A 15,479-nucleotide genomic window follows, 5' to 3' on the forward strand; every position below is an offset into this window, starting at 1 on the left:
CTCTGCCCGCCGCATCCCTCTGCCCGCCGCATCCCTCTGCCCGCTCCGGGCCCGGCCGCATCCCTCTGCCCGCCGCATCCCTCTGCCCGCTCCGGGCCCGGCCGCATCCCTCTGCCCGCCGCATCCCTCTGCCCGCCGCATCCCTCTGCCCGCTCCGGGCCCGGCCGCATCCCTCTGCCCGCCGCGCTGCCCCGCTCCGGGCGGGTCCAGATCCCTCTGCCCGCCGCGCTGCCCCGCTCCGGGCACGGCTGCATCCCTCTGCCCGCCGCGCTGCCCCGCTCGGATCCCTCTGCCCGCCGCATCCCTCTGCGCTGCTCCGGTCTCTCTGCCCCGCTCCGCGCCCGCCCGGATCCCTCTGCCCGCCGCGCTGCCCCGCTCCGGGCCCGGCGGATCCTTCTGCCCCACGTCTCACAGCTCAACCCCACAGCCAGGTTAGAAAACGCCCGCTGGAAAAAGTTTTCCCGGTGCCAACTTGATCCTCGTGTGGCAGAGAGCAGCAGGGAAGCACCCTTATCTTCTCCACTTCGGAATGCCCATACCTGTCGAGCTGGCTCATCTCATTCTCTCTACAAGTCACAGGGATCTCAGTTCCTCAAGAGGAATAAGGGGATTTGTGTATCAAAATCCCATCTGCTAGAGGGGATGGGGATTTTGGGAGGGCAGCAAAGGAAGAGTGATCTGTGTTAAAGGTAAGCTGCCCAAGAAGGAATCTTAGTCCAGATCCCACCAGGGAACGCTCTGGATGAAGAGAGACCTGGGGAGTGGTTCAGGCAGGTAAGGGAGAGGTGTGTCCTGTGCTCAGGGGTGGGACGGATCCTGGGCCTTGAAGCACCTGAAAGAGTGTGGGAGGGAAAGCAGCTTGTGCCGGGTCTCCACTTGCTTTCCTCCCAGCTCCAGACACCGTGAGGGAAGACACGTACTGTGGTGTGAATCACATTCACACCTTTAACCACAGAAGGGGGCGGAATGGACCTTAAAGATCATCTACTCCCAACCCACAGCCTGAATTAGACCGAAGTTGCTCAAGGTCTCATCCAGCCTGGCTTTGAACTGTGCCAGGGCTGGGGCGTCCACAGCCTCCGTGGGCAGCCTGTACCAGTGTCCACCACCCTCACAGTAAAAGAATTCTTCCTAAGGTCTGACTGAAATTTCTCCTCTTTCAATTTGTACCCATTTAAGCACCAGCTTGTTGTTCTGCAGTCCCAAGTGGGTTTCACAGCGTTGCTGTTTCCTGCTTGAGCCAGGTGTGAAAAACAACTTGTTTGACATACAAAGCACACACCAAACCCCAGAGACTGGTGGGTGCAACCACTGTCCTTGCTCTCCTGGAGCAGCAGGAGACACAGGGCACATCCTTTGCCTACACTGATGGCAGAGCAGGAATTTGGGAGCTCTGGGCTATAGATATTAATTGGGAAAAGGCCGGAATGCCTCTCACATGCAGCAACCACTGGCAGTGTCCAGGGGAGAGCCAGTGGCTCTGACCACCTGGTCCCAGGTGAGCCCTGATGGGACTGGTGCTGCCCAAGCAATTGAGCCCAGCTTGGTTTTGCTTCCCCTCAAACTTCCACAACACTTCAAAATAAGTGCAATGCTTGGGCCTCTCTTAAGTTTGCCTTGTAGGCTTTTTGTGTTTGTTTTTTTTTTTTTTTTTGAGCCAGGAGAGTTCACATTCCCAAGCTTTTCCCTGCAGCCAGTAAGCAGAGTTTATTTTTTTTTAATAAAAAAGGAGAAAGCAGAGCTTTGCATGTAACCTCAGCTTCCCTGAGCAGGGCATCAGCCTCAGGCACTGGACAGGCAGCTGAGAAGAGGCTGAAGCAGCTGGCAGATCTGGGGGGTTGGAAGGGGATTCTGGAGCCTCCCTTCTTGCTTCCTATGCCAAAATCTCCATCCCAGCCACATCTCCAACCTCAGCAACATGTACTGGAGAGAGTCCATTTTATAAAACCACTGCCTTTCTCATTTGAAAACAAACGGAAAGAAAACAACCAAGTGGAGCCATTTTATGAAACTAACACAGACACTGACAGGGCAGCACCTCCCAACCATCAACAACTTAGGAAAAGAGGGGAAAACCAGAGACATGAAGCATTTGTTTCCCAGCAACCTAGTGCAAATAAAAGGGGGCTACTTATCTTGGGAAACACAAGCAGCTCCTTTATGAGTCCTAAGAACAGAGAGAAGAACAGCCATCTCTTACCTGAGTTTCTCCATCCCTCCAGGATTTTTGGGTGAACACCAAGCTTTGTAACAACTTGCTACTCAGGGAAGGAAAAGTGAGCAGAGCTGCTTACAATTCCCAGCTCTGCTGGATTTAAAGGATCAGCACAAATAATGCACACCTGGAAAAGAGGTTCCTCTGCAGGCCAGGTGAGTGCAGAGACAAGGGATGTCTCTTTAGAAGTCCCAGGACACTCCAGGCTCTACAGTGGAGTTTAACATCCTGCTGAGGATCCATCCTGCTGGGGCTGGACCCAGCTGCTGCCCAGCTGCATCTGCTGCTCCCAAAGGAAGGATGTATCAGAGGACAATGATTTGTTTTTATTGGGAATATTTGCTTCCTGCCACCAGGATGCATGTGCAGCAGCAGAGAAACATACAGGAGTGCAAGACCTTGTGCACCACGTGAGGCACAAAAGACTTGTTAAGAAGGGTCTGTGTTACCCAGATATCTGTGGGAAGAAGTGGCCAAGAGTGAAGTGCTGAACCTGCAATCCTGGCCACCTTCCTCGCAGTGGGAGAGCAAAAAATTCCACTCCAAACTTTACCAACACAGCTCAGCCTGAGGCCACAACTGCACTGGGATGGAGTTACTGGTACAGAATCTTCTACTTGAGCTGAGCAAAAGCTGAGCATCAGTCTGAGCAGGTGTGTCCCCAGTGCTCAGTGAGGGCTCAGCAAGAGCAGCTCTGGGGAGAGCAGAGTCCAGGGAACAGCCTTAGTGCACAGGACAGGTGGAAGGGGAATTTATTTTCTGCTCATTCTGGCTTGCCCCTGTGATGCTATTCAAATTCTGTGTTGCCTCAGAGGAGGGAGGAGGCACTGAAGAGCAGAGGTTTCTTCCTGCCTTCTCCTCCAGAGGGATGCTCCTTTGCTGCTGCTGCTGCTGGGAGCAGCCCCTGACACCCGGGGACAGCTGTGTGGCAGAGGAGCTCATGGCCCTTGTCACCATGCAGTACCCTGGTCCCAGCCTCTCCTCTCCAACACGACACTGTTGGGTGACCCTGCAGAGCAGCAACGCTCCCTTCAAAGCCCCTCTGCTCATTTCCAGAGCTTTCTGCAAACGCCAGCTGCTCCAGGCTGAGAATGGCGTGGCAGCAGTGGACAGCAGGAAACAGCTGAAAGAAAACCCCCCTAAGGCAATCAGGGCACATTTCCCAAATAGCAACGGGCAAGAGAAAGGCTACAAACAGCGGGGAGAAACTCAGGGGGAGAAACAGTCTGACGCTCTGGGGCATTTTCAGGTATTAGTGGCATGTGGACTAGACTGCCCTTTGGGAGAAAACTCTGTCTGCAAATCTCCTGTTTTGTGCCAGCATTTCAGGCATTCCAGAAGTCCCAGAACCTTGTGTCCAGCAAATGTGTTCAGGCTGTGTGTCCAGGGTAAAGGATTCCTGCTGTTTTCTCCAGGCGTGTCACTCTGCATCTTGCTGTGGTGAGGCTGAGATGGAAAAGCCACAGCTGCTGCTGGCTGGGAGCTGCCAGGAGCTGCAGGGTCCTGCCTGCAGTGGGGCTCCTGGCAGGGAGCTGTGTGCTGTGGTGTGACACGGGGTGGCACTGGGAGCACTGAATGCTCCAATGGCTTCACAATGTCACCCATGAGATTTGGACTTTTCTGCCTGCCTGCCTGGAAGGCACCTGCCTCCTGTCCTCCTTGGTGGAGAGGGAACCTAAGGGACTAAATCCTAAGGGACTGACATTCCCAGACATGCACATGGCTGGGCAGGAGAAGGGTGGCTGCTTTATAACCTCTGCTACCAACCACATCTGCTGACTAAGAGACTTTATGGGACGCTCATGATTTTGCCTGCCTGATTCATGGGATATTCATGACCAGGAGGAAAAGGTCACAGTCACATTTCCAAACACAGAAAACCTTTCCCTCAGTGACCCCTTCCTCAAGGGGTAGTCCACGTGCTTTCCACCTCTCATCCTCAGCAGGAGAGAGACAAACCTGCCTCCACATCCCCTTCCTGCATGTTCCTGCTCTCTGGTGACTCCTCTGACAAATTCCGATGGCAGTGGAATTTCATCAAGGCTGCACTGAACGTCCTCAGGGTGCAGATGACCTCCCTGGTGACATCTCACACACATACACACACACTCTCACTCACTCTCTCCCACTCCAGGGGGGCCCAGGAGAATCAGGATGAGGGGGTTTGGGTGGTCGGTCTCCCTGGCTGTTACCAGTACGGGGTGGTGGCCAGCAGGATCTGCAGGGCCATGGAGAAGCAGGGCAGCTGGGCCACGCTGTAGGCCACGGAGCGTGTGGGTGCCCTCAGCTGCAGCAGGTAGGCAATGGTGTGGATGATCCGTCCCACGCAGAAGATGAGGAAGTGGATCCTGGCCACTGCGGGACTGGGATCCAGCAGGGAGTAGATGGCTCCGAGGAAGAGGAAGGGAAAGATGTTCTCCATGTCATTGCGGTGGGCCCTGAAAAGCGAGATAAGGTTGTTCCTTCCCACCAGAATTCCCTGTTTTGTCTCATTCCTTCTAGCCAGAGTACCATCCCTAGGTGCTGCTGGGCCTCTTCCCCATTGGATGGGGCAGACACAGCCCCCAAAAGTGTCAGTTCTCCCCTACACACAGAGGCAGGAGAATTTCGCACCCCGTGTCTCTCCCTTGGGATGCTGAGCTCCTGAAACTTTCTCTCCGTGACTGGGACGCCTTTGGCACAGCAGATGACAGCTTGAGGGTTGGAGCTTTCAAATAAACAGAGCAAAACACACACCCTGTGAAGCTGCAAAAAGCTCAAACTGGTGTGGTGCCAGCACGGCATGGCCCCAGATGTGGCCACGCTGCACAACAAAAGGCAGTTCCAGACCACAGCTTCTCCAGTGGAGAAACTCACAGGATGAGAGGGGTTGTGGTTTCACCTCTCTCCATAAATGCATCCAAAGGGGATTGAGGAGGAGTGGCCCAACAACCCCCACACTGTGGCTGGAGGGGATGCTGTGGCCATGTGGTGACACATCAGCACTGATGGAGCCAAGCCCTGTGCTCCAGCTGAACACGCACCTGCCTGGGTGTCACAGCACCACTGCCACCACCCACAGAAACAGGATCTGGTCAGGCCACGAGTGTGGGCTGTGCCCCTCCTCGCCCAGGCACCATCCTCTGAACAAACCCCAAGGTCTTGGGGGTTCAGCAGGGCTGGAAGGACAAATGGAAGAAGAAGAAAGAGAAAGGAGAGAGCTGTGAGGCAGCCAGGGCCTCTTTCAGAGGCATGGGGTAAACGTCCTGCCCTGCTCTGTCCCTGCCCTGCACAGACCCCTGGCTCTGCTCTCCTCCAGGTGCAGCCTGAGATGAGAAGCTGACATTGCCCTTGCTCTGAGGAAACACCTCGGATTGAATGTGTCTTCTCCAGGGTTGCAAATGCATCAGCAAGGATGGAATCTGAGAGCTTCAGCTGCCCAAGTCAGATCCCAGGCTGCCCCAGGTTTTTGCTGCAGCTCCAGTTATTTATTTTTATGGAAGTTTGTTTATCCTGAATAATCAAAAGAAGATTATGATTATTATTTCTGCTATTATTTTATTTTTGCTAGGAAGGAAACGGCTCATTCTCCATCCTCCTCCTCCCCTTGGCTGCCCAGCAATTAGGTGGCACTGGATGTTTTCTAAAACAAATGCTGGAGGCACTGGGACATGAGCAGTGAGGTCCCCATGCACAGCCCAGGGCTCAAGGACAGCAGGGCACAAATCCAGTCCCTTTCCTGCACATCATCAGCATCCAGCCCAGCACTTGGGGCACCTCCTTCGGTAAGGGGGACAGCAAATCAGGCCCAGGGCTGAATAACCCCGTGTTTTACCTCTGAGAAACTGTGATTCTCACAGAAGAGGAGTAACATTCAGAGTTTGCCCAATTAGAGGCAAAAGTTATTGTAATCCTGTTCAGCCTTTTCCCAAATCCCCAAAAAGAGGCAGCTGCCTACCAGCAGCACTGGGACCAGTCACTCTGTTGCCTGTCCAAGCTGTGCAGGGATCGGGGTCCTGTCAGGGCAGGACACAAGGAGCCTTTGAGTGTGGGTATGGGATGAGACATGGGGAATCTGTGGGACTTTGAGCACCTAAAAAAGAGCTAGTCAGAGCTGGATGTTGAATGCAAACCCAGATCCTTCTCTTGCCCCTGCTCCAGTGCACACCATGCTAAAGATTAAACTGCTCTCATGAGCAGGGTCCCACAGCAGAGCTCGAGGCAGTCTGACCCTCTAGAATACTACGTGATTAGCGAGTCCTTTAGCTTCCTGCTACTTGCTTGCCAGCAGCAGGTGCAGAGGAATGGTGGCACTGGGAATGGTGGCACCAGAGGGAATGGTGGCACCGGGAATGCTGGCACCAGAGGGAAGGCTGTCCCTGCTCACCTGCGGCACCGCTCCACGTCAGGGTCCTCGCGGCAGAACTGCAGCCCCCCATTGCGCAGGGCATCCTCTGGGTTTGCAAATGCCTGGAAGAGACAGTCCCCACCTGCTTACAGCCTTCAGGAACCTCACAGGTAGAAGCTCTGCCCCTGATCTTGAAGTCCTGTGGGGATTTTACCTGCCCAAATTTGTTACCACTCTTCATAAAAATGAGGGTCACTGCACTTCCATGCACACTGTCCTGCAGCTCCCCAGGAGTTTTCCATGTCTTCCAAAAAACCCAGTGCTGCCTGCTGAGCAGGTCCCAAATGAGGGTTTCAAGGGAGCTCCCACCTCACCCCAGTCCTCTTCTTCCCATGAAACCCATTTAGAGGAGACTTTCCAGCCAGCGAGATCGCTGGAAAGGCAGAGAGCTTGCAGACACAATGCAGCCTCCAAAAGATAACCAGGACTGACAGATTGCAGAATATTCCCTGGCTGGCTTTTTGGCAGTGGCACTGTGTGGCTTTCCCACAGAGAAATGGGATCCTACACTAATAAAGTTAAAAATGAAAATTATTTGTGTGAGCTCCTCACCTATGCTCAGAAGCTGCTCCTCAAGGACCTGGCTACATCTGACAGCTTCATTTTGCAGCTTGGAAAGGGCCCTGGTGCTTTCTTTAATTATGTTACAAGCCCAAACTGTCCCAGGGCTGGAGCATCATTTAAAATCACAAGGGGAGAAGATAATTCATCAGTTACAATGATGCCACAGCACAGGGTATTTGTATTCTATCTGAGACCAGAAATGTCTCCCTCCCTCTCCACCGACACAGTCAGAAACTCAAATACTTCAAAACAGATTTTACAGAAAGATGGATTTTATCAGGAGTTGGGGTGAGGGTAGTAAAAGTCCAGTTGGCCCCAACTCCTGACAGCAGCTTGTCCTCCCTGACCAAGAATCATCTCCTCCAGCTATTGTTTTATTGCCCACGACTTTCAGCTCTCCTGGAGCATTCCCACAGCCAGCCACAGCCTCCAAAAGCTCAAAAGCTTTCTGCTACATCGCAAGAAAAAAAGACCATTGCAATGATTTCTTCTGAAACATTTTTTTCCCTTCTCGTTTTTTTCCCAGACCCTGTAAGTTAACTGTAAACAGACTCTTTCTGGAAGCATCTCACCTGCTTGGCATTTTAGATCTGATTATTATTTAGATTAGGTTTCCAAAATTATAAACATCAAGCTACAGATGGTAGAAACAAACAGAAAGGGTCAAAGAGAAGTGAGATATTTATCTGCTGTAGCAATGAAACAAGTTTTGCTTTCAACTGAAGTCAAAGAAAACTCAGCTTGCTTCAGGAAAATTTTGCTGAACTTAAGAGGAATAAAAGAAAAAGCAAAATCACAGAAAGCCAAGCAGAGAGCCAGAAAGGGAGGAGAAGGAAAACAAAACTGGATCTTACCTTCTTTCTGAGTCTCACTTGCCCCGTAATGATGGCAACGACATACATTTTTAAAATTAGAATTGTGCTGTAGAACGTGAATGACAGGAACACTTTATTTTCCAACATTTTGGGAGAACGTGCTGCTGGGTCGCTTCAGCGCCCAAAGCCAGGGGAGATCTCGGGCTGCGAGAGAGCCCCGCAGGAGAGGCAGGAACAGCTGCGTTTAAACACAACACAAATCCTCTCATTTTCCAGTGGAAGCCCCCGTGCCCCCCGCCAGGCTGCCGGGACAGCGAGGAAAGCCCTGGCGGCACTTGGAGCAGGCTTGCTCTGCTCCTCACACCGGCAGCTGCCTGCGGATGAGCTGCCCGGGCCAGGAGACAGCGCCCTCGAGGGAGGCCTGGCACCGAGCTCCGACCTCTCCACAGCAGCCCCAGCACGACCCTCCACAGCAGCCCCAGCAGGACCCTCCACAGCAGCCCCAGCAGGACCCTCCACAGCAGCCCGCCTCCCCCGCCCCAGCTCCCCGCGGAGCCCCGAGGGACCGAGCCGCGCAGAGCATCCCTCGCCCGGCGCTGCTCACCCCGGAGCGGAGCTCTGCAGAAGGAGGAGTTAGGAGAAGGTAAGCGCCTGCCCCAGCCGCTTGCAGCCCTGCACTGGAGCCCACTGCTCCTGGCCGCGCTTCCCGTCCCGCCCCGTGCTGGCTGAGCGCTCACTCCCATGGCAGAGGCAGCCAAGCCTCTCCTACAGATCCACCTGCGAGGGATGGACAGGGGACAGAGCCGTCCCTTGGCCCAGCAGCGCCCACCGGCCGGGAGCCTGGGCTGCCCGGCACCCCTGGCTGGGAGCAGAGCCCCGGGAATGACCAGCCTGGAACCCAGCCAGGAATATCCCGGTCTGCAAAGTCCCGCAAGAAACTGCAAGAAGTGAAGAGCTGCCTGCCCAACCCAAAGGCGGCTCGTTCTGAGACGATGAACCCAGGCAGCCAGATGGAATTTTGTCCTTGGCTTAGAAAGTGCCACGTGAATTTGGAGCTGGCTTTTCATCAGCCATCAAACATTGTGGAATAAAGAGTGGCATCGGAACCTCTGCAGGCAGCTGGGCTGCTGTTTAATGCAAACTTAACTCCTTCTCCCCCAGTGCTAGCAGCAGCAAACCTCAGGGAGCCAGAGGCACGGGGGCTGACAGGAGTTCTCCAAGTTTATTAGAGTGGAAGGGCTGGATTTGGTATTCATTTCCTTAACACAGGAAAAAAAAAACCCAAACAAACAGGAAAAAAAAAAAACCCAAACAAACAGGAAAATAGAAAATTCTTTGCATTTGCCTCTGAATGTTCCTCATGGCCATTCTGCCCTGGTGCTGCAAACCCAAAGACACTCCACTGCTCCGTGCAAGGCTCTGCCTCAGCCTCATGACATCTGAGGTGGAAGCGCAAAGGTGGGCTACACATGACGTGTAGGTAGAAGCACAAAGCAGTGAAGAAAAGGCGAAGCTGGACGTGCAATGGTACCTGCAGTGCAAGCATAGAAACTGGATGTAGCTCCTGTGATTTTTGTTGGCATGAGGGCAAATGTGGAGGCCATGTGGTCTACCTGATACCCAGAAAACTTCTGACAAACCAAAACCTCCTACCAATAAATATTCTGTACCATACACCCACAAATAACAGAAGATTTGATCACCATTGGCAGCACTTTGCACTATAGTGGTTAATAAGATGTAAAAGCTGGCCAGTTTAATATCTAGCTGGCGGACAAGAATTTTACTTGAAATTCCAGGAACGGTTTGACAGATTTGTCCTCCTCTCCCACCCCACAAGGGCCATCTTTTGTTAAGTCTTGTGTCCTCAGAGTGTTAACCTGGGAAATTAAGATTGTGATTCTGTTGTATTGTTAGTGCTCTATAAAGCCACTCTGCAGTTCAGGCATTTGTCTTGGGCAATCCAAAAGTCATTGAATGTCATATATGTGACATTCAATAATTGCGCTATTCCTGAACCCAGCTGGCTCTTCTGAATGTGACCAGACCTATAGTTCACAGGCTATTGGTGCACCTGGCACGGGGCCTTAGAGTTATGTTTTTTCAGCAGTGCAGAGAGCCTTTGAAAACCCCAAGCACTTGGTTTTAAGGGGGAGGTACTTGCAGTTGGTCACCACCACTCTGGTGTTTGGGAGGCTGCAGGGCAAGTCCTGGCACAGCCCAGTGTGCAGCTCTGCAGCCTCTGGCAGGCTGCTTCCCTGGGGGTGGCAGTGGGGACACCAGGATGTGCAGCAGCCATGTGGATTCCAGCTCTGTGCTAAGAGCTGGGGTGTTCACCAGTGAGCGACATCCAAACCCACCCACACATCTCTGGAGCTTGTCAGGTATTATAAACACCATAATGCCAAGTGTAAGTAGGCAGTGGCAAAGCCACATCCTAAACACTGCTCCTCCCATCCCTCTTCTCCACAGCTGATAGGGATCAACCCATAGCAGAGAAGACCTCGGTGCCCAAGGACTGGGGTTATGCAGGGCCAGACCAGCCCCACACCGTGGATGAGACATTCTCCAGCAGCCCTTTCTCCCAGGAGCCTGGGAGAGGGCAGGCAGCCAGACCCTTCACCATCACACCCTCCATCCAGCAGCTCCAGTTTTTACCAGCTGATGATCAGTCCATGGGGTGTTCAGCTGTGGGACCTTTTTCCTTCATGCACCTTCTTCCCCTCCCAAGGCAGTCAACACCTCTCTGAGCAGCAGGAATATGCACCTGCAGACAAGCCAGGACTTCTCCTGCCAGCCAGCCAGACCTCTCCTCCTTGGCACGGTTCAAACACTGGCAAGGAGCCCTGGACAATTTGCACCAGCAACTGGCACAAATTTACATTGAACAGAGAGATCAGGAAGCACACCTTGTTTAGGGATAAGCCCTCGGGACAAACTCAGGTGTGGATGTGTTAATTTTTAAAAAGTTTTTTTTTTTTCCTGTGTGTTTACAGATTTCAAACCCCTTTCAGTGTAACACAGAGTGGAGCCCCAGAGGGGAGGGTTATGCATGGGGATGAGGAGCAGAAGATGACTGCAAAGGCAGGTGTGATGCTTCTGGGATCCCAGCTCCTTTTCAGTTTACCAGGATCGGGGCTCTCATGCTGGGTAGAACACATCCACACTTGCACCTTCCTGGCTTTTCCTGGCAGCTGCTGGAAGCGTGTTCAACCATCCCATTAATCCATGCGGAAGCAGGCTGTTAATATTAATGGTTTGATCCTCCTCCACAGATCACATCCTGCCAGGACAGACCCTTGCCTGAAGAAGGCCAGGTCTTAAAGCAGTATGTCTTTAAACTACAAATCATGCCTTAAAACCTTGAGCATGAAAGGTCTCAACCCAGGAAAAGATCTACCTAAACCCAACACTGCTAGCCAAAAACACTGCTGCTTTTTTTTTTTTTTTTTTTTCTGAGAAATTATTAATAAAAATCTGTGTGAGGCTTTGAAAGATTAGATTGTCAGGTTAGACTGACCCCAGGAGCTGTAGGGAAAAAATGCAGCATTTTGCTGGAGGAGGAACTGAACTGTAGGAAGCAGAAGGAATGAAATATTAATAGGAAATGCTCGAGAAAAGTACTTAAAAATAGGAGCCTGTAAAAGCTATTCTGCTTTGTCAAGATTATGGAATAAAAATCACTCTCAATTCCCACATAGGTTATGTATTTGACCAACTGAATTACGCTACAATATTGTGACTACATTTTCCCACTCTTGCGGCAGAAGGAGAGGGTGGGTTCAGTGGAGCTCTGGCACATCGGCTGGGGTGGCACAGCCTGGGCTCCACCCTGATCCCAGAGGGAAGCCGATACTTTGAGCAATTACAGCCCCAGAATTTTCCCTAATGAGCAATTACATCCCACAGCTGGGGCTAAGTGAAGAGCCCGAGGGACTGCTCCAGGCTGGATAGGATGGGCAGGTGGGTGGCACTTCTCCAGCATGCTTCCACATGCTGCTGGAGAAGGTTCAGAGCCCAGCTGGGATTTTGTTTGCCCTGGGTACACAGCTCGGCCCAGGAGCTGAGCCACATTCCCAGCTTGTTCCAATGCTACCGTGTACACTGGTGCCCTCCTGCCCTGCCGTTTCTTCCTGCTGCTCCCAGCACAAAGCCTTGGAGCCTGCACACTCCAGTGATCACCTGCACCCATCCTGGGAAACCCAGCTGCCAAAGGAGGCTGTGCTGTGCTGGCTCATCAAACACGATGACTTTTCAAGTAAAGGCATGAGCGTTTTAGCTGTTTATTACTGAGAAGGGTGCTCCACCTGCCTTCCCTCCTCAGTCTGCACGAAAGCTCCCACCACCATGACGCACCTTCCGTGGATCTGTAAAATCCTCTTGCTTCACTTGCAGCTCCCTATCCCCAGACTCCTGGGCTCCTCATGCTTGTTTCAGCAAGCAGGACACAGAAGATACTGCAAAGTCAGTAAGCAGTGGAACCACCAGCACCTCTGGCCCCCAGCATTAGCATCTGCTGTGGTTTGACACTGGCCAAACTCCAGGCACCACCTATGAAAGTCTCTCGCCCTCCCCTGCCTCAGCTGGGCAGAGGAGAGAGAAAATTAACAAAGGGTTCATGAGCTGAAATAAAGACTGGGAGAAAAACTCCAAGGGCAAAATAGGCTCGGCTTAGAGGTATGAAGTGAATTTATTCCTAACAAAATCAGAAGAAGATAATGAGAAATGAAATAAGCCCTTAAAAACACCTTTTCTTCCCCCAACCCCTCCCTTTTCCCACCAACAGTGCAGGGAGGCAGAGCAGGGGAGTCTTGGTCATTTCATCACTGAGATTTTCTTCCGCTGCTCAGGGAGAGTTGTTCCCCTGTGAGACCATAGAGTCCCTCCCATGGGAGATAGGTCTGTGTGAACTTCTCCCGTGTGGGTCCAATCTCATGAGCAGCAGTCTTTCCCAAGCTGCTGCAATGTGAGTCCCTCTCTGGGCACACAGTCCTTCCAGAACTGCTGTGCCACGGGTCACTTTTCCACAGGGTGCAGTGCTCCAAGGCCAGGCTGCTCCAGCCTGGAAGCAAGGTCCTCTCTCCACTGGGTCACAGCCTCCTCCAGGCACCCACTTGCTCTGGTGTGGGCACCTCTGCCATGGGCTGTGGGTGGATCTCTGCATCCCCTATGGGTTCCCACAGGCTGTGGGTGGATTTCTGCATCCCCCGTAGATCCCCATGGGCTGTGGGTGGATCTCTGCATCCCCTATGGGTTCCCACAGGCTGTGAGTGGATTTCTGCATCCCCCGTAGATCCCCATGAGCTGTGGGTGGATGTTTGTATTCCTGATGGACCCATGGGCTGCAGGGGCACAGCTGCCTCACCATGGTGACCACCATGGCCTGCAGAGGAATCTCTGCTCTGGCACCTGGAGCACCTCCTCCCCCTCCTTCTCCACTGACCTTGGTGTCTCCATGTTGTTTCCCTCACATGTTCTCATCTCCTCCTCTTCTCTGGCTAGAAAAAAATATGCTTTTCACTTCGCTTTGATTTTCCTCTCAAATATGTTCTCACAGAGGTGTTACCATCATCTCTAACTGGTCCAGCCTTGGCCAGCAGCATGTCCATCTTCAGAGCCATTAGGGATTGGGTCAGAGCCATCAGGGGAAGCTTCTAGCACCTTCTCACAAAAGTCACCTCTGTGACCCCTCCCTGCTACCAAAAACCAGGCAGGGGAAAACCAACATCTCAGCAAACAACTGGGATGCTTCAGCCTCTAGCAAACTCAGGCAGATTTTGTCTGGTTTGCATTTTAAAGTGACAGTACTGGCTGCAGCTATCTGAGAGGCCTCAGGCATGAAGAATGTAAGATCAGACTCTCCCAAATTGTCCTTCACACTCAGAAGAGCAGATGCCTGCAGCAGGAGAAAGCCGTCAGGAGAGGCCCAGGGAAGGGGCAGGAGTGTGGTGGCTCTGAGTCTCAGGCAGAGCAGAGGAAGCTGCTGTTCCTCAGCCAGTCCCAGGGAACAGGCCCAGGGCCAAGTCAGAGGCAGTGCATGTCCTCCTGCCTTTTTCCTCCAGCTCCATCCACCATCCTTTCCTGCCTGCTCCTGGGCTGCTGCCCTGCTCCCAGCTGCTCTCCTGCCCCAAACCGTCACACCCACCCTGGCTGCAGAGGAGTCACTGTCCCCTCTGCTGCTGTGACATTAGAGATGCTAGAAGAGAGGCCATCAGGCTGTGGGTGTGTGGAAATAGATTATTTTCTCATGTTGTGAGCCTCACATGGATTCATGCCTGGGCTTTCTCTTAGGAAAGAATTCCTTGGCTGTGCTGCTCTGTGCCTTCAGGGATAAAACCCTGCTGGGAGAGGGGCTGAGGGAAATGATTTCTCCTCCCTCCTGCTCTGTCCCAGCTGGTTTAAGTGCTGGCTTTAGGCAGAGCTGCACCTGCCACTGCTGAGACCAGGTAAAGGTGGGAGATGGGGGTCAGGGCTTGGGGTGTGGGGAAGGCGTGCCTCTCTCTCACTCAGCCACACCTCAGCATCTCGTGATGTGTTTTGCTTCCCAAGAACCAGATCCCATCAGCTGTAAACAACAGGCAAGAAACACTTGTGTTACTGCCCAAAAAGAGGGAGTTTCCCTGCCAGACTGGGAGAGTAGAGGAACAAATTACTGCCAAAAAATGTCAGAATTTGGGAACATTTCCTAGACTTCAAGCATTTGCAAAACTACAACGTAGATGCATTTTCCCTGGTGGGGTGCTCTGAAACGAGCAAAGGTGAAGGAAGCTGCATAGTCCAGCCTCCACATCCTTGACTATGGAGAGATGGGAATCACAGCATTAAGAGCCCTGGCTCACTAACAGCGCTGGGAGAGGAAGCAACTGTGGTCCCTGATTCCAGCCTTATTTCCAGACCTGACATTCAACAGCAATGAGCAGCTTCAAGGTGAAAAGTAGAAACCAAACCTTTTATTTCCTGTGCTGTTAACTCTGCCTTGCAACCCAGGAAGAACAGGTTGCTGAGCTTGTTAATTTTAAAGTCTTTTAAGCCCTGTTTTCACCAGATAGGCCTTTTCAAGTTCTCACAGGACAAGACTGAATGGAAAGGTCAGCACATCATTGCCTGTCCCTGGCCCAAGCTGAGTGGCTACACCATCCTGGTGAAACCATCCCCAAGGAGAGCGTTTGTTCATGGCTTTGCCATAGAGGTTCACCCACCACAAAGCTTTCCAAAACACAGAGATTATTTTTAAACCCCCGAGTTCTCTGTGTCCCCTTCATCACTCCCAAATTAAACAGCAGCATTTCCTCCCACCCTCCTGTGTAGGTCGTGTTGTCCAGATCTCTTTAGCACACATGCCAATCTTGTAAGTGACACTTTGTAATGTCCTGGGGGGCAACTGAGCTTCCTAGAGCAGATCAGGACCTCCTTCCCACAAGACCTGACTCAGGCAGAAGTCAGAGCTACTCGGTAATTTGAGGTTTTACAAGTTGAGTCATTGTGTCATTGGTCCAGA

At 52.5% G+C, this 15,479-nt stretch overlaps 1 protein-coding gene across 1 annotated transcript; it reads right to left on the reverse strand.

The window, feature by feature from the left end:
* Positions 1–2,523: 2,523 nt before the first annotated feature.
* PTGES (prostaglandin E synthase) lies at positions 2,524–9,735 on the reverse strand. Its single transcript, XM_038156305.1, has 4 exons — positions 8,586–9,735; positions 8,021–8,219; positions 6,582–6,664; positions 2,524–4,653 (listed from the first exon to the last, which is right to left on the reverse strand). Exons 2-4 carry the CDS (start codon positions 8,126–8,128, stop codon positions 4,404–4,406), a joined length of 441 nt encoding a protein of 146 aa, XP_038012233.1. The 5' UTR covers positions 8,129–8,219; positions 8,586–9,735; the 3' UTR covers positions 2,524–4,403.
* Positions 9,736–15,479: the final 5,744 nt, after the last annotated feature.

This window comes from Motacilla alba, chromosome 17, assembly GCF_015832195.1.
Source record: "Motacilla alba alba isolate MOTALB_02 chromosome 17, Motacilla_alba_V1.0_pri, whole genome shotgun sequence".
NCBI lineage: Eukaryota > Metazoa > Chordata > Aves > Passeriformes > Motacillidae > Motacilla > Motacilla alba.